This window comes from Paramisgurnus dabryanus, chromosome 20, assembly GCF_030506205.2.
Source record: "Paramisgurnus dabryanus chromosome 20, PD_genome_1.1, whole genome shotgun sequence".
NCBI classification, from domain to species: Eukaryota; Metazoa; Chordata; class Actinopteri; order Cypriniformes; family Cobitidae; genus Paramisgurnus; species Paramisgurnus dabryanus.
This window is the reverse complement of record NC_133356.1, coordinates 14,501,122-14,526,562: the sequence shown is the minus strand read 5'-3', so window position 1 is coordinate 14,526,562 and position 25,441 is coordinate 14,501,122. Positions and strand designations below refer to the sequence as shown.

The window sequence follows — 25,441 nt, the reverse complement described above, 5'->3', positions numbered from 1 at the left end:
ATTGTTTTTTATTCTTTAAAGTGTGTCACAAGATTCCAACAGTGTGCTTTATCCTTCATTTTCCTCTGAGCCTATATGTAAAAATATATATATAGGCCACCTCCAGAGGGCGCCAATAAACTTGTCTAATACTTTAGTTGACAAGTGAATTTATGATGGGATTAATAATTTTACCACCAGATGGAGCTATTGCTCTGCATCCCACTGTGTCTAAAGTCGCACCTGTTTGTTAAAATTCATGATGACCTGATCTGCAACCCCTGGCACGGTCTCTTTTAGGGATTTTTTTGTTTGTTTAAAAACCTCACCATTTTGGCAATACGAAGCAAATTATTAGTATTATGAATGATGTAATTCTTAAATTTGCATTAAATGTACATGATGTACTTGATTGGAGTTAGTCAAGTTGTGATGGCATGCATCTTTTAACCTGAAGCTTACATAAACCAACTGTTGTGCAAACTAGGGAATGTCAAAGGAAGAAGATAAATCGTTTTCCCACCCACCACTATACTCACACCCATGCTGACCTAGTCACCTCTTGGTGTTGTTCCCCCAGATGTCTTAAGTCACAAATCCTTTTAGTCAAGGTTTCTCAGAACAATTAAATGTAATTTTCCAATCTCTTCTGTGGTGCTGAGGGATCTGAACAATGCTCAACTTTATTATTCTGCATTTTTGTAATGTTTATTGGTTGTTGTTGTTGTTGTTCTTGTTGTTTTAGTTTTTTCTCTTTTCTTGTTCTTTTCCAGTGTGTCACACTTTCAACCACCTCAAAATGATGCCCAACTGCAAATAATCCATGGCAAGGCTAACCTGACCCTGGTTTCATTAGAACACACAAACGGGAAGTCTAACTGTAAGTTTAAATCCTTAATAAATAGGGTTTTAATTATTTCACCATGTCTTAATTTCTTGATTTATTATTTTTTGTCAAAGATATATGATATTTTTGTATATGATTTGTGTGATATGTATACATTTTCACATTCACTGAATAAAGAAACTTTCTGTTTCACAAAAGGTTCATTAGGCTATTAACCGTAAGGAAAGAAATGGTTATTTGGGAAACCAAACATTATTCTACAGCATTGCTGTAAAAAAAAAAACTTTTATAGCACATTTATTTGTAAAAATGTATATGATTTTTAAAATGTATATAGATTTCAAAGGGTCTAAAATACATTTGTTTTATCACATAGCACTAACCTCTCAGAAATAAAAGGTTCAAAGTTATCACCTATTATGTACCATTTTGGTACATACGTGTACCTTTGAGGTAGCAGTATTTACCATTAAGGTACCAATATACCTTTGGGGTATCCACCTTTTAGGTATAAAAGTGTACTTTTTGATACCACCCCATAACCTTTTTGCACCTTTATTCTTAGAGTGTAGGAACGTAATTTGTTTTATTTTATTTGTTTCATTATGAACTAAATGTGTAACACCTAAGGCAGAGTTGCCCTTACCCACTAACCTGTGGCGTTAACCAGGAGGAACTGACCTAAACTCACATGATTATTGAGGTATCAATGGGAGTTTTTTATTTTGATCTTGATTTTGTAAATAAGATGTCAATGAGATGCTTTACTGGAACATCCGCGAAGAGACTACACATCAGATCCAGATATCAAGAGTTTTAATTAGTTTTTTTAGTCAGCTTTCTAAGGGCCACGTTTTTGTCAGTGTTATACTGTAGTGTTGGCACTTCTGCAGATGGGACGGTAGCTGGCAAGTATTTGTTTATAAACCCTACTTGTTTGGGTACAATACTTGAACTAACTTCTATTCAGCAAACAGTGTGAATCCATGCAAAGCCTTTTCCCAAAGTCCTTTTGAAGGCGACAGGCCATTGAAGGAGGAGGAGAGGGGGATTAGCGTCCTCAGTAGCAGTGCATTTCCGAGGGAGCTGATTAGCTCGCCATTCATTGTTAAATCGAGCAAAGGAAGGCCCTAGAAGACTGAAAAGAGCCAAATAGGTGGGCCTGGAATAAAACATCCACAGGAAGCCCAATACAGGCTACATGAAGTTTTCCCAACATTTTTTTTTTCTCCCGAGATGGCGGCATGAAAAAGGAGATTAGCATACAAAATTAGACGCTGGATGATTTGTGGGGCGACTTGGTTCATGTTTTCCCTCTGTCTCAACAAAGTTAATTAAACTAGCCTTAAACAGTAAAGAAACATCCAAGCGCAAAAGCATTGGGAGTGCTTTGAGGATTACTCCGACAGAAAAGGAGGCATTTGTGAAGAAGAAATTGAGAGAGGCGTGAAGGAAGGAAGACTATAATTAAATGCTGTCTTCCATTGTTTCTCTGCCCCAGGGTTATGTGACACCAGGCTGAAGAATACAAAAAGAAAAAGAGTATATGTGCTAAAGACAAAGAAATAATTAGATCTGACCAATGGTATGGCAAATGATTTAAGCTGTTGGTCTTCCATATTTGATTAGTTTTAATTTAGCTACTCAATAGACATAACCCAAAAATCTTGTGCATTGATCTACAAATTCTCCTTGTTGGTTTTTGGATTTTTCCGTCATCAGTGTGAAGCACATTTATTTCCAAAATATAAATAAGCACAGGATATTTTACTACAGAAACAGCAATAAATTCAGATGCATTGAGTAATACAACTATTAAAAGAAAGGTTACATATCTTTAATTATGAAAGTAAGGTGGAAAAAGCAACACAAAAAAAAACTAATATAGAAAAACAGCACTATAGTATCTGTGCAATAAATTAACAATATACAAAGTGCTTTCTCTTATTTACATTTCATATACAGCATCAAGGTAAAACTATCATCAGGATGCTAACAGACAAGACATTAGGAAAGAAATGTTTGTGTCCAATAATGCATTGAAACCCCCCTTTGTATGATCAACGAATAAATTATAAAATAAAATACATCCACGTTCAAATTGCTACCTTAAATGTAAAAAGTTTTAATCTAATTGCCTGTGCAATTCTACACTTTAAGAAAAAAAGGGTACCCTTTAAAATGGTCCTATATGTACTATTTTGGTACAGATGAGTACCTTTGAGGTACCAGTGTGAATCTCCAAGGTACCACTGTGTACCTTTGAGGTACCAATATGCACCTTTTAGGTACAAAAGTGTATGTTTGAAAAGGTACCGCCCGAAGTGACAACTTTTGTACCTTCTTGTACCTTGAGTGTACTTATAACTACTTAAAACATCGAATTTCAAATGGTTTACATTTTAACTAAGCCAATTTGATTAAACTTAAAGATTTAGGCAGCAAAAAAAGTTTAAGTTTGTCCAAAATCTAAATGAAGAGTTTTTTAAAGTCTTTTGTGCCCCTAAATAATTTGATGTGGTGTTCAGTGCTATCTTAAAATTTTGAAAGATAAGGGGTGATATCTTACTGTACATGCATTTTTCAATTTAAGACACGTCTGCAATTGAAATGAATATGTGCTCACAGTATAAGATCTCCTAGAGATGTCAGGCCTCCATTAAAGCATTCTTTACAGGTTTCTTTTAGCTAAGGGTGAAACAAACAAAACTAGTAAAAACTCTAGAGCTTTTTCTTTAACCGATAGCTTTTCCTGCGGCTGGCGCTGCTATCGTTCTTGACTCGCTTGGTCCTCTTGACACAGTAGTACTTTGTGACAGTTTTACGGCACTGCTCGCATTTCACGGCACAGCACCAATGGAACTTGCAGTTGCAGCTAGAAACGGTCTCAGCCCTGCGCTCCTCTACGGCCAGACCACAATCCAAACACAGCCGCTTACAGCTGCGCTTCTCCCATTTGGTCAGGTTCTTCCCTTTCCTCAGGCATTCACGGCCTTCTGTACCTGCCAAGCCTAAGGTCCGGTTCTCCAAGCAGTAGTCGGGCGAATCCTCCAAATGCACCAGCTCTTTACGTGAGATTGAGCTGAAGGTCTCCGCGATCGCCCCGCGGCTGGCTGCGCTGTTGCCTGCGCCGCGCAGCAGGTCCACCTTCAGAGCTCTGTGATATTTCTCCTTTAGATAGTTGCCCACCTCACGAAACTCTGGCAACTGCAGCCAGCAAGTCTGAGTTGTGCAGCTGCCAGACACTCCATGGCACTTGCACGTTCTCTGCATGGTTCCTTTTACTGCCTGATTGGGGAGAGGATCTGGTGTTAAAGAATTAGCAATGCACTTCTGTAGAGAGACATTTCATTCAGAGGTTCATTCAGAATGGAGGGTTCACATTTGTCGTTCATTCATGCATTCTAGAGGCAAATGTTCATGTTTAAGAACTTTCTAATTAGGATTGAGCTCGTCAGACTAAATATACAATAAGAAGGGCTATACATCGAGAAATAAACGAAAAAGCTGAAGGAAACTGTGAGTTAAGAGGAACCGGTTCAAGGTTCAAGTCTGGGGTTTTCTCTTTTCTGGTGGGCGTAGAATAATTCCTGACTTCGGCTGAAAACAAACAGCTGTTCGTTTGAAAAGGAACCCCTCTTTTCTCAGGGAGGCACTCGCTATGCGTTCGCCGCAGAATCAGGGTCTCACATCGAGATAGATTGTTCGGCACAGGAAAGGGGTGTATTTATTTTGCATAGCCATTGTCGACGTGTTTTCTGTCGTGGACAGACCCAGTGGTAAGTCCATTGAAGAGGAAGTGAAAAAGAATTCTTTCACTTTTTTTTAGTTACAATGATGCTCCAGGTGCCAATCAATTGACAAAACCTGCAGACGGGGGCACAGGCAGGATAAACAAAGCGCACTTCAGCCACATGGCCGTGATCCCCGTGGCTTTCTCAAGTACAACAAAGACCAACATAAATGTAAGATCCTTATTGCAAGAATAAAACTAAACACTTATTTGGGAAGCAACAGAATACAGAACCTTTGCAAAATGCGGACCCCTAGGTCGTCTAATTAAGCTCGCACCACTGATCCCAAGAATCTCAAGTTAAGGGCCCGTCATAAAGGACATTCACAGGCTGTAAATAGGCCTTTCTAGTACAACACACTCTATTGGAAGAACGAGTGGCACCTTGCTTATAAGGCAGTGAATGAAACTCTTGGGTGGTACGCTATCATTAGAAGCGCTGAAAAATGATTCAGAAGGCACTCCACAATCAGTCGGCCCGAATTTTATGGCGCAAGTGCAAAGACCCCAACCAGCATGATTGAATTCACCGTCCTCCTAAAGGCTAAAAGCTGAGACAGAAATTTGGACTGGAAGACTGAAGACTTTTTTAAAAGGCAAAAATAACTTGACGTACCTTGCGTCCCACTTCATTGTTGTGCAGGTTCATGGCCGCTCTCGCATCCTGTCCGGTTTCCAGCGCGTCCACAAACTGCTTAGAGATCACTTCTCCGAATCCCACGTTATCACTGCACCCTCCCCAAAGCCACCCTTGCCCACCTGCGACAGCAAAAGAATGATGTTTATTACCAGACAAAATAACACTGCCAGAAAATAGTAGTCAAAAAATGCTGTCACTGGGACATACCCATTCTAAAAGTACACCTTTGCACATATACTGTAGGGGCGGTTTCCTGGACATGGATTAGCTTAAACCAGGACTAGGACTTAGTTTAATTATGAAATATAAATAAGGAATAATTGACGACGGGCCATTGAATTATAAGAAAATAATGCACACCCAAGGTGGTCACGGAGTGCCGTTACACCGCGAGTGTGCATTATTTTAAAATATTCAAAGGACCGGAGTCAATTATTCTGCTTATACCACAAACATTGCTCTGGTGCCTATTTTTAAGACATTTTAAAAGTTAGGTGTGCAGTTATCGAAAAATAATGCATACCCATGGAACATTTCTCAACCAATCAGAATACAGCATTCAACAGACCCATGGTATTACTAGTTTTAACAAACATGCCTTACTAAAAACATTACTTGTGTGCATTTTGAGGCAAAACAAAGGGCACTGATGTATTTTAAGATATGTCAGTGCAAGTTGTTTTCAGTTTGGACAGCTCTTACATTTATTTTAGTCTAGCACTTGTCTAATCCCTGTCTGGGAAACCCCATAAAGTTCATATTAGTACTTCTGAGGTACATATTGGTACCAAATGTATACATATCTGTACCCAAATGGTACATATTAGGACTTTTTTAAAGGGTACTGTCCCAGTGACAGCTTGGGACACAGTAATTTTTACTTGTATATATGCTTTTGAAAAAATAGCTACATATGTAGCACATTAATTGACTGTCTATTATATTTGTTTTTATCAGTTTACTGTTGAGCTTCAGTTTATCACCTCGTTGGCCGTTCCGGGTATCATCGCACCCACAGTTGTCAAAGTCACCAAGACTGCAGTTTCTGGTGAGGGTGTACATAACCCCAGCAGAGCTGATAGCGTGAAAAAACGCAGTCTCTCTGTTTGCTGTGAACACAAGTAAGAATGGCATTAATTTGCTCTTGTACCTTTATAAAGTACCTTCACTCTTCATGTTTTTACAATGTTAAAAGTCGTAAAAGGCATCGAGGAGATATTTCTACCTGATCTGTCCCTGAAAATTATATGCAGGCAGCATAATAAAAATGTTAAATCTTATTTTGACACAATTTCCCCCCAGCAACAAACATAGACTAGTGGTATTGGTCTACTCTCATACATTGTCAGTCTGAGGTTTGCATTGGACTGCAACGGGTCCCTCTTTGGCACTTGAGGAATCCCTAATGAAAAGAGTCTGAGGCAAACCTTTGACCCACACCCTTTGACTTGAGAGGGCGTCCATTTCACTCACTCACTCCGGTGCACAATATACCCTTGGTGGCTTTTCTATTTGCCTATTAACAGACTAGGTTTAATTGACTCAAGAATGCAGTGGTTTCATGCACATCAACATTGGGAGAGGCTTCTGAGAGTGCATTTAAAATAATCATTGTTTGTTTTAAGTGATGTAACTGGGATTGTTACGACTTGGATTTGAAACACTAAACACGTTGAGTTATATAAAAAGTAAACCCTCACTAACTTTTATTCTAATAATATGTGCATTTTAAGAGATTAGCAATTTAAACAAATTCATAGATTATGATTTCACTATCAAAGGTCAAAGTTCTCACCACTTCTCAGTCCACTGTGGGTGGAGAGCTGAAGAGCCCTCTCTGGACAGTTCCAGCGATCCCATGCAAACTGATACTTGCACTCCTCAATCCCACTCTGAGCTCCAGCGGCCACACTGCTGGAGTAGATCAAGTAAGCCTGAAAAACAGATAATTATTAATGTAGCTCCATGTTATTCATTTGGTAGAGCATTAGCATTAGCAGTGCAAAAGGTCATGGGTTTGAGCCCCATGAAACAGTGCACTCTCTGAAAATGCTGTCACTGGGGCAGAAGGTCCTAAAATGTACTATTTAGGTACAAAAATTTAGCACCAGTATGTATTAATATGCACTTTTTAGGTACAAAGATGTACTTTTTGAAAAGGTATACCGCCCCAGTGACAGCTGATGTATATTTTCTTCTGAGAGTGTATAGCACTTGTAATGAGCATAGGCTCTTAGGAAAAAAGCGTCTGCCTATGTATAACTACAAATGTAGGTACGGTGTTCACAAAAGCACAGCAACAAAACATTTTTCATTATACATGGTTGCAATAATTGGGAAAATAAATTAATATGGAAATAAAACACTGAAAAGAAGTCTTTATTAATATAGTAAAAGTTTCAGAATTATACTTAATTTTATGGGAAAATACAATAAATATAAGTGTAAATGGTTTCCCCATGGTTAAACTTCAGAGACTCTTCACAAAACACAAACTGTAAACAATAAGGGTCTATGTAGCGTGCTGAAACTGTGGTTTATACAATCTAATATGTCTCAAGTGGTTTAGAAGAGACTGCACTACAAGTGCTCTCACGGACGGCTGGGTTGCTAATGATGACCACCCACCAAAGGCCCCTTCCCTGGCCACTCAGTGAAAACTCCTCACAACTTCACATTGTGAATGAGCTCAAGTGTGTGAAAGCTATATGGTCCAGTCCACCCCAAGAAGCAAGTAATACCTAATAGAAGACACATGCTAAAGAAATACAGCACCTGTGCTGTGAAAATCTTTTCATTTGATACTTGCTTGCACTGTGATCACATGCATGCCCATGCATGTCAAATATGAACTACTTAAATCCGAGAAATATTTAGACTTTTTGAAGTTTCTCCTGGCTGATAAAGGTCAGAAAAGAAGATCAAAAGATGTTGGCTTACCTTTGGGCCAGTCATCAGGAAATTATTCACTGACCTGGAAGATAGATCAGCCTAATTTAATCAGTGTTAAAGTGTTTGAGCCACACAGAGACAATACTTTTATATGTTTCACTTGAGATTAAGAGAAAATCACGCTGAAATGCCTTACTGGTGATCATAAACATAAAAAATACATTTTATCTATTAGACCTACAACTTTTTTCAAAGTAGCTTCGAAAGAATTAGTACATTATTATTACCAAAAACAAAATATTAAGTAATTCATTATTTTTAACATATTATATATTACAGAAAACCTATCCATATGGGTTACATATTCCCAAAAAAAATTAATTTTGCTGTTAAAAATACATGAAATGCGTTCAATATAATTATTTTTAAGCATGCCACCCAGTGCAAAAAGAGTCAAAGGATCTTTATCATGAGATGATCATCTGAAATGTTAAAAAAAATACAACGCAAAAGACAGCCATAATAGGCTAGAGATTTTTTATTATTAAAAAAGTGAAAATAGAAAAAAACCCGCGATGTTATCACCAAAGTCATCTGCGTAAACGCCAAAAGAACAACTGAACTTACCAACTACAGCAAGACCTCATGTGCGCCATCAAAATGAAAGAGTAATAATAAACCTCCCAATGCATGAACATCCTGAGAGAAGTCCGGCAGCAGACTTTTCGTCACCTTGGAAAGCAGAGGAGTCTGCAAGAGCTCTATATAAACTACATCCAAAATGTAGAGGCTGGGGGTCTCATGTGTGAGCCAGGGGGGTTCTGAAATGGAGCTCCTCTCATCCCAACAAGAGATTATGTGCTTAATTAAAGATTTTCCCTTTTCTTACTCGTTCAGCCAATCAGAACTATTGTACCAGAGAGAGATTGAAATGATCAAAAGGGCACCCTGGGCTCCTCTGGGACAAATAGCTGGGAAGAGCTCCCTGCGTGCTAACAGTTGGAGTGAATTAATATGAAATCGGGATGGCATCTCTAAGGTTGTGCCTTAAAACTCAATTTCAAGAGCGGCATGAAAGGGTTGGATACAGTAGTGGCTTATAACGCTTAAGGATTACTGGCATTATCTGGTGCATCAAACGACAAATGTTATTTGTGGTGTTAAGATGCTTTTTTGGATGTTGCAGGCCTCGCGAGCGTATTCATAGTTTTTTAGGATGAATAAATCTGGCACAAAAAAGAAAATTAAAGCAGATAATTGTAACTTAAACAATTAAAGGTAAAACCTTTTCCCAGCCTACGTCTGAAAACGTGAGAATCTAACACGAAACTATGTGGGGCGGGGACGAATTAAGAGATTGTAAAATACAGCAGGAATTTACATAGATAAGGAGGATTAAACCGAATTGATAAGATTTGTGTTTGCAGTTTATTCAGGGGGACTTCATAATTTTTAAAGAGTGTTGTTTTATTTTCTCTCTCAGTTAAGTCCTCAGATGACCCTTCGTGACCTTTAGGATCTGATTCTTTGACATCCGCCTATCTTCTTGTGTGCAAATTAGGATTAGGAAAGTTATTTGAGAGATTTTAGAGGGATGTTTTTGGATTACCCCATGCATGAAAAACGTCCCTGAGACTGGTAAAACACACGTGGAACTAGGAAAAAATACCTTTGATTTCATTTAAATAAGAGGACCTCATGACACAGCGCCATAAAATGTTATAGTTAAATTTAAGATGATGTACAAAGTTTTATGCATACAAGAAAATCGGATTTGAAATGTTTAATTCTAAAAACTATAAATACAATGTACACAAACACAACATGAAGTCGCAAAGCTCTTATTTTGGGCTAAACCGAATGCAGTGGTTGCAACTATATCTTAAAATTAGTCATGTATTTTAAGTATGTTGCATAAAAGGTAAAGTTGTCTAATTTAAATACAAATAGTAAAACTGATTAGCCCTAACGAATTGCTAGTTGGAATAACTTCACGGCTATGCAAATAATAAAGAATATAAGTTGCAAAAAACAATGCGTTTCGGTACACGCATTTATAACAGACATCTCCTGATCACTGATTCAACAAATTATTTTAAAAAATGTAAGTCATTTATACCATAATGGTGTTTAATATGTAAATGCATAACATTAACGAAAAATAAATGATACTTTACAGCATTTATTAATCTTCATTTCAGCATTTAATGACACCGTTTTAAAATCAAAACCTGTACATTTTAATCGGTAAATGCACATTTAACAAACATTAACAATTGTGTTGGCATTAACTCATATAAACAAAGATTTATAAATGCTGAAAACTATGTATTGGTTAGTTCATGTTAGCATATGCATTTACTAATGTTAACAAATACCACCTTACTGTAAAGTGTTACTATAACAAGATACGTGAAAAAAAAGGTTGCTGACACTATATTTTCAGATGTACACATATTTTTATTCAATTAAGAAACGATTAATATTGATTCATAACAAAACTCATGGTACAACTTGCAAAACTCTCCCAATTATACAAATCTTAGTTTATTTAATGGTACAGTGAAACAACATTGCTTGAAAATGTGCCCATTAAGGCTCCCAAACATCAAAGGTCAACACTGTATGTAAAATATATAGATCATTTTTGTTTTCTTCTTTTAAACATGGGTGTATGTTTTAAATATATATTTTAAATATATATAAAGTTTTTCTGTTGTTATATTTTGAGTGAGCATGTGGTTATTCATTTGTCGCAGAGACCATAAAAGATCCATGCATATACATTAATGCTCACTATTTGGAAATTTATCTGAAGTTATAAATAATCTTCTTTGTGTTCCAATTTTGGGTCTAGCCAAAAAACATATATATCCTGTATAAGGCAAAGGGCAAGTTATGAAAACAAACTTAAACATTTTCAAATTTTCAGTTCTTGTAATATAAAGGACAAAAAAAGTCTCACAATAAATCTGTAATACAGTTACCTCAACAAATAAATATTATTACATAATTTTAGATAGTCTTTTGAAGCTTCAGTGCATTTAAATACAGGAATACAGGACACTACAACAATATTAGCCAGGTCTTAAAATATAATTTCAAATTCAAATTTATGGTGAATTAATAAATTTACTTGAGAAAATTCATTTATTAGCACACTGTAAAAATTCTATCAAATCAACATATATTTTTATGTTACTTTAACAAATTACCTTTTTTATAAATTATGACGACTTATCACATGTCAAAACTTAAAAAAGGGGTTGAATTGACTTGCATAACCAAGTTGTTTTAACTTCACGCTGCAATTTTTTTTTACAGTGCTGATAATACAACTTTTGCATTGGTGTGTATGATCATTTCATAGATAGGCTACTGTTTCTAACAACAATGCCCGAAGATGAATAATCCACGACTTTTTCATATAAATGGTCCATACTGAAAAACAGATATTTATTCTCACTAGAGTAGAGCTCAAAGCACCAAAGGTGTAGTTTTGCTAAAGAATATAATTTTCCAATGACCTCAAAACCCATTATCTGTGGCCTAGCACTTTTCTGACTTGTAACTGCATACAGTATACTTTGATCAGTAATGCTATTTATATTTCAGATAGAAATCAGCTTTAACCACCTAAATAGCAAAGACATTACAATATTGCCAGGTGATTCGTATATATATATAGACAGATGCAAAGCACACTAAATCAGAGCAGTTATTATTTAACCAGGGAAATATGGGTCAACCTATTCATGAGAGAGGGCTGTAATGAGGCACATGGCTGTTTAACTAGTGAAGTACCATTTCTTGCCAGTGGAGGCAGAAGGAGATATTATTATCCTCCCAATCTATGGTCTTTACCATCAGCAAACCATCCCCACAGTCCAATACACTTTATGAAAAGGAAAACGATTTCTTAGAATGAATGTTAGTACAATGCACTCTAGAGTTTTTTATCTAAGAGTGGATACAAATCAATCTTCATTGTACACGGTGAAATGCCGCAAAATGCATTTGTGTATTTTGGCTTATCGTAACATTTTGTTTATGACATAAAATGAATAAATTAACCACTTTTGTGGCTGCCATCGCCAGTGCGTTTAACACGGGCCATGACAGTCTCATGAGGTACCCTTCTGCAGTTCGAGGCCAGGCCGAAGTAGCACATGAGATCTATAAATCCTTTGGTCACATTCAGCTGACTGCCAAACTCACTTGTAGCATAATCATGGGGGAACGTGTGATGGTAGTTGTGAAATCCTTCACCTGAAATTAAATGATGGGATATATTATCCAAACATTTTCACATGCAAACTGAGTGTAAAAAAACATATAAATCCATTTCTATAGCATAATGTAATCATTGTTAATAACAGATCTTTAAGGATATGACCCAAATGATATTTAGTTGCCCGGTTTAGTTGAATTATGCATTCAAACAGTATATGCTATATAAAGGCAATGGCAATTTAAGTAGGTACAAAGCTTTTTGTCATAAATCTGTGCTTATTTATATGTAATTTATTCAATGGACTCCAATTTATAAGTGTTAAATGTAAAGTAAAATAAAGAAAAGAGTTTTTACCGATGGCGCTAAAGGCAACCAGCTTGTTCTCTCTAGGATTGATGTTGTGGTCATAGGGTCTCATTCCCCACATGTGAGCTGCACTGTTGACCAGCCAGCTTGCATTGAGGACCACTGCGTATCTCAACAGACAAGGGATGAGGTAACTCATCCAAAGACTCTCTTCCCAAAAGAACCAAGGTACCCACATGGGAATGACAAAACACATCACCAGCACAGACAACTTGTAATACCTAGAAAAAGAGAACAGAAAAATATTTCAAAATAAGCATGTATTTGTTTCTCATGTTTCAAATAGCACCTGCTGTACAGTATAAAGCTCAGCTGTAACAGATTAAAAACACTGGAATGCTGATGAACCAGCTATTCTCCCACTATCTGATTTGGCAAGCCTATAAAGCATTTTGGAAGCATATCAAAACATTAAACCCTTATGAAGAAGTTCAGGATGTTTGTTGGATTTTATCCAAAGTGATAGACCTGGTCAATTATTTTCGTAGGCAAAACTAAATGCCAGTTTATAGTGGTCCTGGCCATAGGAGTGTGAGGAAAACGTAACCACAAAAAAAAAAAAACATGTATTTTTGATCATAAGGAATTATAAAACCTGGATCAAACTGAACCAATATATATTGATTTACATTGATTACCACTGATTTTTTATATTTAATAGCCCTTACAATGCAGCATTATAGGGATTACTTTGTTCTGTTGAACACAAAGGAAGATATTTTAAGCAATGTTTGTAACAAAAACATTTTTTGGTAAGCACCATTGACTTCCATATAATTGTTTCTTCTACTATGGAAGTGAATGGTGCTTCTGATTATTGCTTGTTTACAAATATCATTTGTGTTTAGCAGAACAAAGACATTTCTACAGGTTTGAAACAACTTGAGGGAAGTAAATGATGACAGAATTTCCATTTTTGGTGATACTAAATAAAAAAATATACTTACCTCCTCTGAAACATTACAACTCCATCTTCTTTAAGATCACTGAGCTCCAGCTTCTTCCCTTTTTCAATAACATCTGGGTGTTTACGGACCAGCAGCCAGCCAATGTGAGCGAAAAAAAATCCCCTCCGGGCATTGTGTGGGTCTGCATCAGTCTCCGAAAACTTGTGGTGAACGCGATGGTCTCTGGCCCACTCATAGATATCATTCTAAATGTGTTTAAAAAAAACAAAGTACAATTAGCAAGTTACCTTTATGTTTCATTGCATCTGAACATTTGCTTTTATCAAGGTATATATTTTATCAGTAGGCATATGTGTGTTACCCCGGGTTTCGAACCCATGACCTTTTGTGTTGCTAATGCAATGCTCTACACTTTGACTTATAGGGACCCATTTGGCATATGCTTATTTCCAAAACAATTTACAGCACACTTCTAGCAGATCTTGGGTGAATTGATTTGCTCAAAAGCACAATGGTAATAGTTGATGGATCACCCATTGTGTGAGGTTTGAACCAGTGAGCCCATATTTTTAACCAGCATCTGAGATGTAATTGTCAAAAAAATTCTCCACATGACTCTGTATCTATTCTAATCTCATTATATTGTTTCCTCCATTTTATAAAACGGTTTACCTGAAAAGCCATGGAGTTTGCAACAGCTAAGAAGATTCTTAATGGCAACGAGGCTTTATAAGACCTGTGGCTCCACAGACGATGGGCGCCAGCAGTAATTCCTAGAGCACTTATCATGAAACACACTCCAGCTGTCACAAGGGAGTAAACAAAAATATTTAATACACACATGTCATTCTAAGTCATTCTGTAGTTTGTAATGGTGTGTGCGCCCTTGATTTGTTCTATTAGAGGACAATATCTTGTTGTGTTTTGTCAGACAAAACTGCAAGGGATGTACACGGACTGTGAAGAAGAGTGTACTGTTATAACCCTGCACAGTTTACAATGGAGAGCCTATTTAAACAGCAATCGTTCATTGTTCTACAAGGCACAATATTATGCAATTATGCAATGCCAAAAATGCACCAAACACTGAACCACAAATTTGGGGATTTTTTAAAGATATTCTTAGGATTGCATTTCTCACACAAGAAATAGACAAAATCACAAATTTAGCTGAAATAAAAAATGCAATGATATATTTTTTACTTTTGGGGGGGACATTAAGCATTGTTTAATGGTCACAATAAAGGATTACATCTGATAATTGTAGCTAATCACAACTTTGGATCTTAGATAACATACGTGCGCACGTGACCATCAGGCCAGGAGAAATATAAATAGTTTATTTAAGTAAAATGACATCTCACATAATGAGAAAAAGCAGTTATATCAGCTACTCACTCCATATGAGGGTTAAGGCAGAGGCGGATGGTATAACAATCAGTCCATAAAGAGCTCCTATGTGCAAGAGAGACATTAACACGACGTTTCTCCAGACTATTTGTCTTGGAGGACTCGGGCCCTTCTTCGGTTTGTAAGAATCATCATACACATCTTCTGTAAAAGAGGTTTCATCCATCGCTCTTTTGCTCTTTGTTGTCTTTATTGACATCTGTCGAGAGAATAATAAGTCGGTTATATTTTCATCACCGTGACTAAAACGCATTTTCCCACCTATTTTCTAGATAAAGCCCTGTTCGTCCAATCCAAGCATGCAATGAATATTAACTAACGCCTTTTTAATTCTGCACATAAATGGGTGATTTGTCTCTTAATAGGTAGGACAACTGTGGCACGCGCTGAAATAAACGCTCATTACGCGTCTGTTGTTCTGTAACACGCGCTTACCTTTTTCTGCGACGCAACCATGAAGGCTTATTGCAGTATGACTGATGCGAGCCGGCAGGAAGAGAGAGAAGACGTCGAGTGAAATTTTTTTTCTCACCTAAGCCCTCGATGTCGATTTTTGGTTGTTTAAAATGATGCAATTGGGCGAGGCTGAAAGGATGCCATCTACCCTACCAGTTTCATTGGTTGCCTGGTTATCTGATGCTTATGTTGAGAACGACATGTTCACTATGCGTAATGATTATTATGCATCGCTAAGAGTTAACCCGGTGCGACATAAATTAGGTCACACTGATACAAAGCTCGTGCCTTAAAAATTTCCACAAATCTGATTCCCAGTGAGGATGAGAGGTGTTATTAAAAGGATTTTTATTGCCAGTTAAAATAATATATTTCATCTCGCTCAGCATGTTTATTATTTTAAAAAGGAAGATGTTAATTCAGTGTTGATAATATAAACGAACACATCACTGGTTTAATCTTAGAAAAAAAGCCTACATACATGAGTTTATTTGTAAAGCAACCTTTTCACATAAATGCCCCCACTCACAATTTCTAACAAAGTATTCTAGAGCTTGCATAACTGTATGTTTGCTAAAGGTTTTGCTCATTTTAATGCTTGTTTTACTTTAAATATTTGTGATGTTGAGATCCCAGTGTGGGCACTGGTCCTCTGACTGAGAAACACTGCTGTAAAGCTATTTTATAGGGTGAATTCAGGTACAGTCAACTGAAAGTCAATTTACCTGAATTCAGGTAAGGGACAGCACAGGTCTTGAGTATACTGGAATAAACAGTTTACTTCCATACCTTATTTCCAACTTAAAATGTACAACTCTGAGCACATTATAGCAATTGAATGGGATTGTACTTACATGTACATTTATGTACATTTGAATCCAATTCAACTTACAGTGCAAACAAGAGACATTTTATAAGTATGTGTGTTGGCTAGGTATCAAACCAATGAACTTTGTACTGCTAACACATGCTCTACCAGAAGACTTCTCATTTTGCACTTCTCACTTTATCTGTGCACTTGATCATTTTGTTTCTAGTTCTCAGTATGCTATTAAATGGAAAGTAGGCTTCATTCATATAATTACATTAGCCTATCTAACTAATACAAAACTGAATCATTTTAAAGGAAGCCGATATCAGTTGTCTTTTTTTCAAGGCAAAACTGTCAGAATGTGGCCAATGTGGATGTCTTGGCATAACTGCAGCACATTAGCTATATTTTACTGTATTCTGTTGTACACCCTTTAAACTTACCTTAATATTTCAAAAACAAACTTCTGAAATAAATATGTTGCTGGATATGCAAGCTAATATCTTGCAACTAGGCTACACTCTAAAAAATGCTGGGTTACTTCAATGCAACATTGGGTCAAAAAGGGTCAAGCCCAGACGATGGGTTGCATTAACGCAGAAAATGTTAATATTTGACCCAACAATAGGTTCAAACAACCCAGCATTTTGGGTTGAAACAACCCAACGGGCTGGGCTTGTCCCTTTTTGACCCAACACGTTAATGCACAAAATGGAGAAATGTCCCAATAGCACCCTCTAGTGATAATGTAAGTGGTTTGTTCACATAATTGATAACATTCAAATAAATATGGGTTTCTGTAATATTGTGTCTTTCTGATATTTAATGAATGTATTTCTGACATTTTAGGTGGTAATTATACTGAACACTTTGCATTCACATTCAATGGTTTATAGATATTCATGTTTTGTTACAAAGTGATTAATTTCCTTCAATCAGTATTTTCTATACTATCTCTCAATAACAAGCACAAGTTCACAGTGAGGAGTGTGTGGAAACAGGTCCACAGGAACAGCCAAGACTGGCTTAAAGGCTTCCCCGTTGATCTTCCTCTGAAAATTGGATCCACAGCAAAGATCTCTAAAGTTCCTCATTGCCTCTCCATCAGGTTTGCATGATATGTAGACAAGCCTTTTTATGGCTGGGTGGTTCCTTAAGGCTCTGACAACTCGATAATGCAGGCCAGCCCTGGACGGATTCACGACGGCTGTCAGCCCACAGTGAGAACCCAACGTAGGCATCAAATTTGGTAGAACAACCTCTGCTTTGCCTGAAAGAAATTCACAGTTATTTACTCCATTTAGTTCTGCATTATACTTGGCGTCCTTAACTGCCTGCTCAATAAGCTCTATGCCGATGACTCTCTCCATCTGTGTAGATAATGAAATGCCAATGGCTCCTGTACCACAGCAGATATCAAGAAGGGTACCCCCAACACAAGTCCTATTCAGCTCCGCAACAGTGCGGTACAGGGCCTCTGCTGCTCCCCTGTTCACCTGAAAAAAAGAATCAGCAGATATTCTGAACTTAAACCCAAGCACCTCCTCAAAGATATGAGGCTGTCCATACAGAAGCTGGTAGGGGGATTGTTCATGACAGCATCGGGTCATTGTACTCTCCTGAAAGTAAAGCGAATCCAACTGACAAACTGCACCGGGACCTTCTGTGAAGTATTCGACCAGGTCAGCTTTATGGATGGTAATCTCCTCAGGTGTCAGTTGTTGAGGATGGAAGTAAACTATAGCCATAGTGTGACCGGCAGAATTAGTTCTTATAGTGATTTCTCTCCAGTGACCGCCATCGTGAAACAAAATACATGGATTAAGGGGTGAGAGACGTAGAAATTGCTCATAGTACCTTGCGACCATCTTGTGCTTTGGGGGCATGTTCAAGAGGTGGTCGCCATGGACACAGACAATGTTACCACTTTTTCCATTGCCGATGTAAAATCCAACAGTCTTTGGGTTTCCGTCTACTCCTGTGTTGACAGAGAAGGTTGACTTATTGCGGTATCCATCAATCACTGGTGAGGGTACTATGGGTAGGAGGGGGAATCTTAAATCATCAGGCTTATGGGGTAAATCCTGAGCCAGCTTTGTCATCTCAAGTAAAATTTTGTGCTGTTGTTCTTGTTTCCATTTAAGCTGCTGCTCATAACTCAGTCTCCATAGAGGAGTCACAGCATCAGACAGTCTCTCTTCCCAGGAGAGCGAGTGCCAGTGAGCAGGTAGATCAGGTTTCCCTTTTCTCTTTGCAGGCTTAAGGGCGATTTATAGTCGTGCGTAGGTGCTACGCCGTAGCTACGGCGTAGGCTATCCGTAGCCTGTGCGTAGCTCTGCGTAGCCTGACGCGCACCTCACAAAATTCCTAACAGCGCGTCGGACCTACGCGGACCGCAAGCTCTGTGATTGGTCCACCAGAACCCCTCCCGTCAGGTAAAAAAAACTGCGTCATAGGTATTTCCCGTTGAGACGGTGAAAACAAAGATGAGCCAAGTCGAGAAGTGATTTAACTAAAACTGCAACATAAGTCGCTGTTTATTTACTTACATCATTGCTGGTCTTCTCAAATTATACACAACAAGTTGCTATTTTTTCTTCGTTTGTGGGTTAACTTGCTTAGCTTCTTCTTCTGTGACGACTTCTGCTGCTACTGTGGTTACACGCGTGATTACTGCCAACCAGCGGTTTCGCGTGTCTTTGCACGTCGACGCGGACGGCGACGCACAAGTATAAATGAAAACCGACGCGGAACCTACGCCGTCGCTGCTACGCCGTAGGACCTACGCACGAGTATAAATCACCCTTTACTGTCAGTATTGACAAAACTGTGACGTAATACTGAATAACTAAAGCACGCTTTCGGTTGAGTGATTATTTGTCTTAGCACTGGGGAAAATAAATGAAAGCCCATTATTTTAAAGGCATTGATCATTGATGCCGACTTTTAGTTAGTTATGCAGCACGTGAGAGCACACACTCAAACACATTGCAAATGCTGTGATATCAGACGGCCAGAGTTTAAAATACTATATAAAACTTACGTACTGGCAAAAGCCCGGAAAAACCGTTTTTGTTTGCACTAGCCCTCCTCTCCTCTTGTTTATTTTCATAACAAGTTGAACTGAAAGCTTCTCATTTCGGTTACGCAAGATAAAACGTTACTCACTAGCAGACCCACTCTGTGGCCGTTTCTCAATTCGAAGTTTGTAGCCTCCGGAGGTCGCATTTCTAGGCTTCATACGTCATCAAGACTGTCTAATTTCAAAATATTAACAATTATAAAGTTGACTATTATTCTTGGTTAATATTAATCGTTGTGATATGCTTATGACTTGCGAATGTAATGCTCAATTAACTTAAATAAACCAGGTTTGATGATGTATGCAGCCTGCATATGCGACCTCCGCAGGCTGCAGCCTTTGGATTGAGCAAAAGGGCAAGCAAGTTTGTTTCCGGAGATTAGATTTTTTTATATTCAAGATTCAAGATTACTCAAATTAGCAAATTGAGGAAACATTTCACAGAGTTTCATGTATTTTGTAAACAGCAATAGAGAACTAGATAATAAGTGTAGCTAGATAATAATACGCTAAGTAAAATAACTTGAGCAAACAAGCAATGATCAATATAAAGAAAAAATACATAGCGCAAATCATAATAAAAACAAATATAAAGATAGATTGCGGCTTAAAAACATCGTATTTAAATAAAAAGAAAAAGAATAGCGAGCAAGGAGAAATATTATAAATTAATTATTATTTATAATAATAGAAAATTGTGTATAATGGCTTCTTTACATTTTACATACAAGTCTAAAATATTAACATTATTTATGAATAAAAATGTATGAAGCGCCACCATTTTCTTTCTTGGGTAAAGTGGACGTTCTATGCGCTACTGAAATGTCTTTAAATGGTTGTAAACGTCATCAAGGTGCGTCTGTAGCGTCAGGAAAGAGATCAGTCATCAGTTCCGCCGTCGCAATGGAATCAAACAAGGACGAAGCGGAACGCTGCATTGAAATTGCCATCGCAGCACTGCGAGATAATCGACACGACAAAGCCAGACGCTTTTTAGAAAAGGCACAGAGACTGTTTCCCACCGAGAAGGTGAAAGGTGCGTGTGATGTCAATAAGTGTTTACCGGAGATCATAAGAGGTCTGGCCACAGGATAAACCTCAGTAGTAAGATCAGATGACGGTTATGGCTCTAGAACCCTAATACTAGATGATTCATTTACTCGTAAAATGTAAAATTGTGTTTTCTTGCAGCACTTATTTTGTGCTTTTGGTTATATACTACTGACTCTGAATAGAGCCGATGTCCATAATCATACTAGTAAAAATAAAGAAAATGTAGTAGTACTAATGCTTATTCTAAAAAAAATGATGTGTAATATTCTGTATTTATGTATAGTATTTGAGACAATATGTGACCCTGTCTGTGAAAACCCAGCTAACCTAAAAAAAAGTAGTATTTGCTGTTTTCTACATAAAATCATCCTACATAATGTAAAGAACATTCTGTGAAGAAATAACCTTGATATCTATAGTCTTGACTGAGTGATGTAATATTAAAGATTGAAACTAAAGTAACTTTTATGGTCCTAATCTCACTTTTTCATGGTGTCCACATAATAGTGTATCTTATTTTGTATAGATATTGATGCAATTCCTCCTGATTAAAATGCAAGTGTTCTCACTTTAGCTTTACTAGAATCTATTGCTGAGAACGGAGGACCTTCCACAAATAAAGAAAACATTGGAGAAAATGACGGTGCTGGTTTACGAAGCAGACTGCACAGCAATGAAGAACACTCCTCTGAACATGGTGCCACAGAGTCATCCAAACCCTATACGACAGAACAGCTGGATGCTGTCAAAAGGTTACTGACTACTTTCATAAAAGACCATAACATTCTGTGATATACATCATTATATTGTGATCTATCTTTCGCTTAATGTAGAATTAAGAGGTGTAAGGACTATTATGAAATTCTTGGCGTCACTAAAGAAGCCACTGAGGATGATCTAAAAAAAGCTTACCGAAAGTTGGCTTTGAAGTTTCATCCAGATAAAAACCACGCGCCTGGTGCCACTGAAGCATTTAAAGGTATCATACGTGATTTTAAACTCATGCATTTAGGATTTATTTTATGGAGAAGGCTCACGAAAATTTTGTTCATTACTGCCCTAAACAGCTATAGGTAATGCTTATGCAGTTTTAAGTAATGCTGAAAAAAGGCGACAATATGATGTCTATGGAGAAGAGAAAGCCAATCCGTCTCATCAAAGGACCCATCACAGAAATTTTGAGGCTGATATTTCCCCTGAAGACCTCTTTAATATGTTCTTTGGAGGTGGTTTTCCAACTAGTAAGTAGTTTGAATATTGCTTTGCACTTATTGTAGGTTGACCTTTTACGTTTTAGATATCAAAATCAATGTGGTGTAGTTATTATAAGCACTAAATTATTGTGTCTTTCTAGGTAATGTGCATGTGTACAGCAATGGCAGGATGAGGTTTGGTCATCAACACCGACATGAACGACGAGAACAGCACAGAGAGGTAACTGACTACACATCAGTAGCGTTAGAGATTGATTTTGATTTATTTATCTGTGTCAATGTATGGTAACAATGCCATTTTTATTCATGTGTTATAAATAGTGAAATGTGGTGTCTCTTGAATTAACTGGGAATTTGTCATGGAAGTTTATAAGACGTATTTGAGCAGCTTGTTTATTATGTCATTATGTATTGTTTATTTAAATTAATGATTTTTATTTTCTAGGGTGGCCTTGCTTTGTTTGTACAGCTCATGCCTATACTCATACTGATCATAGTCTCAGCTCTCAGCCAGATGATGGTTTCCAGTCCCCCATATAGCCTCAGCCATAGATCGTAAGATCATGTGTTTTATTTTCTTTAAAAATGCTTGTGTATTATCTGTGTTGTTTTTTGTGTTGGATATTACTAATATGAACATCGTACTTATACCTTTGTGTGTTTTGAGTTAGCGGTCAAATTCTGTTGTAAGATATAGTTGGTTTAGTTTTATTTTTTGTAAACCTGACCTCTAAGGAGTTTGTAAGCCAGAATATCTCGTAAAGCATCTTCATATGGTTGACTTGCAGGTGATAACCATCTCTGGCATTTGTAAAATATTAACATCTCCCCATTGCAGATCCACAGGTCACATACATAAGCGACACACTACCACTTTGAAGGTGCCTTACTATGTGGCCGATCACTTCTCAGAGGAATATACAGGAATGAAACTGAAGAATGTTGAACAAAATGTGGAAGAGGACTTCATATCAAACCTGAGGAACAACTGCTGGAAAGAGAAACAACAGAGTATGTGGAGTAGTGATATAGGGTTGGAATAAGAAACATGTCTATACATCGTAGAGGCCATTTACACAAAAATGTTAGCTTGTGTTTTTATGCACTTGGCTGTGCGTTTACACGACATTGGTATTTGGGGTCCTGAAAAATGCAATCTTTTAAAAAATGGCCCCTTGTCGTCTCTGTTTACATTTTTTTAACACAAATCTGCAATAACGGTGGGTGATGTCAAGCGCATGTGTCAATTCGATCTATAGGCATGCACGAGTATAACAAAAACAACAGTTGCCTACAGGACTGTGTTTGTGCTGCTCGAGTTTATTAACACTTCAACAAAGTTTACAAAGTTTTGCCACTTTATACTTAAGAGTCATTTGTAGTAATATTCCCACCTTATCATCCGTCTAAACAAAACTGCACAATGTTTTTGTCACCTTTATTGTTTGTGTTGATCGCTCTGTAGATGTGTGTGTTTGCAGGCTTGTTGTGCTTCTTTACAAAGTAACGTTGTTACTGGCCTGTCACACATAATACAGTGATTATTGTGAATTTGTGTAAATGCAGGGGTTTTTTGACACCATTGTCGCATGTACGTGAAATTTTTCAAAAACGAAAAGGGAAAACTTTTCAGTTTTTTTTCCCATATTGTTGTTGTGTACATAGCTTTAGCTTTTTAAAATTCTGATGCTTTCCTGTGAAACTGCTTAATAATGCATGCGTTTTCTGTGTGATCTTACCTCTGCATTTGTTTTCAACTTTCCATGACCACTCGGTTAAAGACTAATTCAATTTTGTTGAATATTCTGGCCACTTAGACATTTTTGTTCTGATTTGCAGAGGAAGGCTTGTTGTATCGTGCGCGTTATTTTGGAGACACGGACTTGTACCAAAGGGCGCAAAAAATGGCAACACCCAGTTGCTCAAAGCTTTCAGACATACAAGTTCTGTTATATGGACCATGAGTAGCAAAAAGTAAGTTCGTACATCATGTTTTGAATTCCCTATCTGATTTTTTATTTAACTTTAGGTGCATTTGTCAAAATATATTTGGTATACACAGTGCTTTTGCATATGCATCAGGGGGTAGTGTTTTATTTCTGTTTGCTTTCAGGTCCTGCTTTGAAGGTGATGATTTTGTACAGAAATGGTCTTCTGTTCTAAATTGGGACAGTGCATTGTACCTGTTGAAGCAAGGAGCAAAGTAGCCGGTGCCACAGGGGCTTTGTCATTCAAAATTTCTGGAAAGCTGCGACTCCTGGAAGATCTTAATATTGATTTAAAAATGCGTTGAATTAAGAATGAAAAATAGATAGTTGAGAGAGAAGTAAATGGCTGTTTATTGGTAATCAATGCTGCTAGCTTACTGCTTTTATATTTACAACTCTCAAGCATTTTTCAAACCCATATTTGGGTTTTCTGAGCCAACTGTAAAATTTCAGTAGTTCTGGATCTGTGTATTTGACCACAGGAAATTAAAGCATAACGCTAGGGTCATTCACCATTTAATGAATTGTTCACTGTGGTTTTGCCTGTTAGATTTTTAAAAAGAATGTTTAAGATTGATGCAAATGAGAAAATAATATTTGTATTTATTAAATTGTATCATACTATAACTTCTCCATTTAATTTATTCCTTACGATAGAAAAGGACCATTGTAAGCATTAATTTTTTTTTTAACTATAAATGTTTTGAAGTGTAGATTGAGTTCTGAAGCATATTCAAGTGCCTTGCCATCTCCAGTCTTGCAGTATACTGTTACTCCCCACATGTAATATAGGAAGATAAAAGCATCAGTGTTTGGACTGATGTGTTTAGTGTTTTGACCAAATAGTCTTGTCCCCCATGTTTCACATTCTCGTAGTTCCATGTAACATTTTATGTAAAAAGCCTGTAATGTACACAATATAGTTACTCTAAAAGACATGACATAAAAAGTAATAAATTTTCTTTCTAAAATGTTTAGTGTTTAATAATTATGCTTTATTTGAAGTCCATGTCTCACATTTTTAAATGTTGACTTTGTTGTTCAAATGTAAGTGCTTTAAGATTGTGTTCATTCAACTTTATTTTGTAGCACTTTCTGCAGCTTTGCATTGTTGCAAAGAAAATTTACAGGAAGTACATTTTAGAATAAAACCATATATATATATATACATATATATATATACATATATATACATATATATATATATACATATATATATATATATATATAAATATATATATATAAGATATATATATATATAAATTTTGGGGGTATACAACTAGGTAACCAAAATGGGTTCCTCTTGAGCATAATGTGAATAATAATGAATTCATATTGATTTCCTGAAACATTCCTATTCATATTAACCTCCTAAAACCCAAGCTTTGGTTTGGCTTGCATTTTTGATTTCTTCCAGTTATTTGAGGTTAGGAAGAACCAATAAATATAATAACCAAATATTTTTCTTTGAACATGAAGTAGTATAATTGTCCACGTACAACAGGTTCCAGATACACAGAATTATGTGTAGAAGTATTATGGTCCAAACTAAAAATGTGATCCATACCATGTGTTTTAGGTTAAGATGACTGAAAGTGGGGAATTAAAATGGATATGGCAACACTATAAATTATTTTTTTATTACTTTTATTTTATTATGGACGTGCTCAATGCAATTTAATTGTTATAAAAGTTATTTTTGAGAAAGTTCTGTCAGTGATAAATACTGTAAGTGTCTAAACAAATATTTGCATATTGAAATCTGTGT

At 36.9% G+C, this 25,441-nt stretch overlaps 4 protein-coding genes across 4 annotated transcripts; 1 reads left to right on the top strand and 3 right to left on the bottom strand.

The window, feature by feature from the left end:
• Positions 1-2,587: 2,587 nt before the first annotated feature.
• On the bottom strand, positions 2,588-8,949 carry wnt8b (wingless-type MMTV integration site family, member 8b). The gene is made up of 6 exons (XM_065297523.1): positions 8,779-8,949; positions 8,200-8,233; positions 7,055-7,193; positions 6,243-6,368; positions 5,236-5,378; positions 2,588-4,114 (listed from the first exon to the last, which is right to left on the bottom strand). Exons 1-6 carry the CDS (start codon positions 8,847-8,849, stop codon positions 3,548-3,550), a joined length of 1,080 nt encoding a protein of 359 aa, XP_065153595.1. The 5' UTR covers positions 8,850-8,949; the 3' UTR covers positions 2,588-3,547.
• Positions 8,950-10,590: 1,641 nt separating this feature from the next.
• scdb (stearoyl-CoA desaturase b) lies at positions 10,591-15,753 on the bottom strand. Its single transcript, XM_065296595.1, has 6 exons — positions 15,505-15,753; positions 15,058-15,268; positions 14,332-14,462; positions 13,699-13,904; positions 12,740-12,972; positions 10,591-12,420 (listed from the first exon to the last, which is right to left on the bottom strand). The coding sequence occupies exons 1-6, from the start codon at positions 15,523-15,525 to the stop codon at positions 12,221-12,223; spliced, it is 1,002 nt and encodes a 333-aa protein (XP_065152667.1). The 5' UTR covers positions 15,526-15,753; the 3' UTR covers positions 10,591-12,220.
• Positions 15,754-16,939: 1,186 nt separating this feature from the next.
• trmt2b (tRNA methyltransferase 2 homolog B) lies at positions 16,940-19,489 on the bottom strand. Its single transcript, XM_073812913.1, has 2 exons — positions 19,147-19,489; positions 16,940-18,608 (listed from the first exon to the last, which is right to left on the bottom strand). Exons 1-2 carry the CDS (start codon positions 19,268-19,270, stop codon positions 17,287-17,289), a joined length of 1,446 nt encoding a protein of 481 aa, XP_073669014.1. The 5' UTR covers positions 19,271-19,489; the 3' UTR covers positions 16,940-17,286.
• A 792-nt stretch (positions 19,490-20,281) lies between these two features.
• Positions 20,282-24,646, top strand: dnajb12a (DnaJ heat shock protein family (Hsp40) member B12a). The gene is made up of 9 exons (XM_065296592.1): positions 20,282-20,454; positions 21,046-21,223; positions 21,305-21,450; positions 21,539-21,712; positions 21,826-21,905; positions 22,131-22,240; positions 22,524-22,696; positions 23,525-23,659; positions 23,799-24,646. Exons 1-8 carry the CDS (start codon positions 20,322-20,324, stop codon positions 23,647-23,649), a joined length of 1,119 nt encoding a protein of 372 aa, XP_065152664.1. The 5' UTR covers positions 20,282-20,321; the 3' UTR covers positions 23,650-23,659; positions 23,799-24,646.
• The last annotated feature ends 795 nt before the right edge of the window (positions 24,647-25,441 follow it).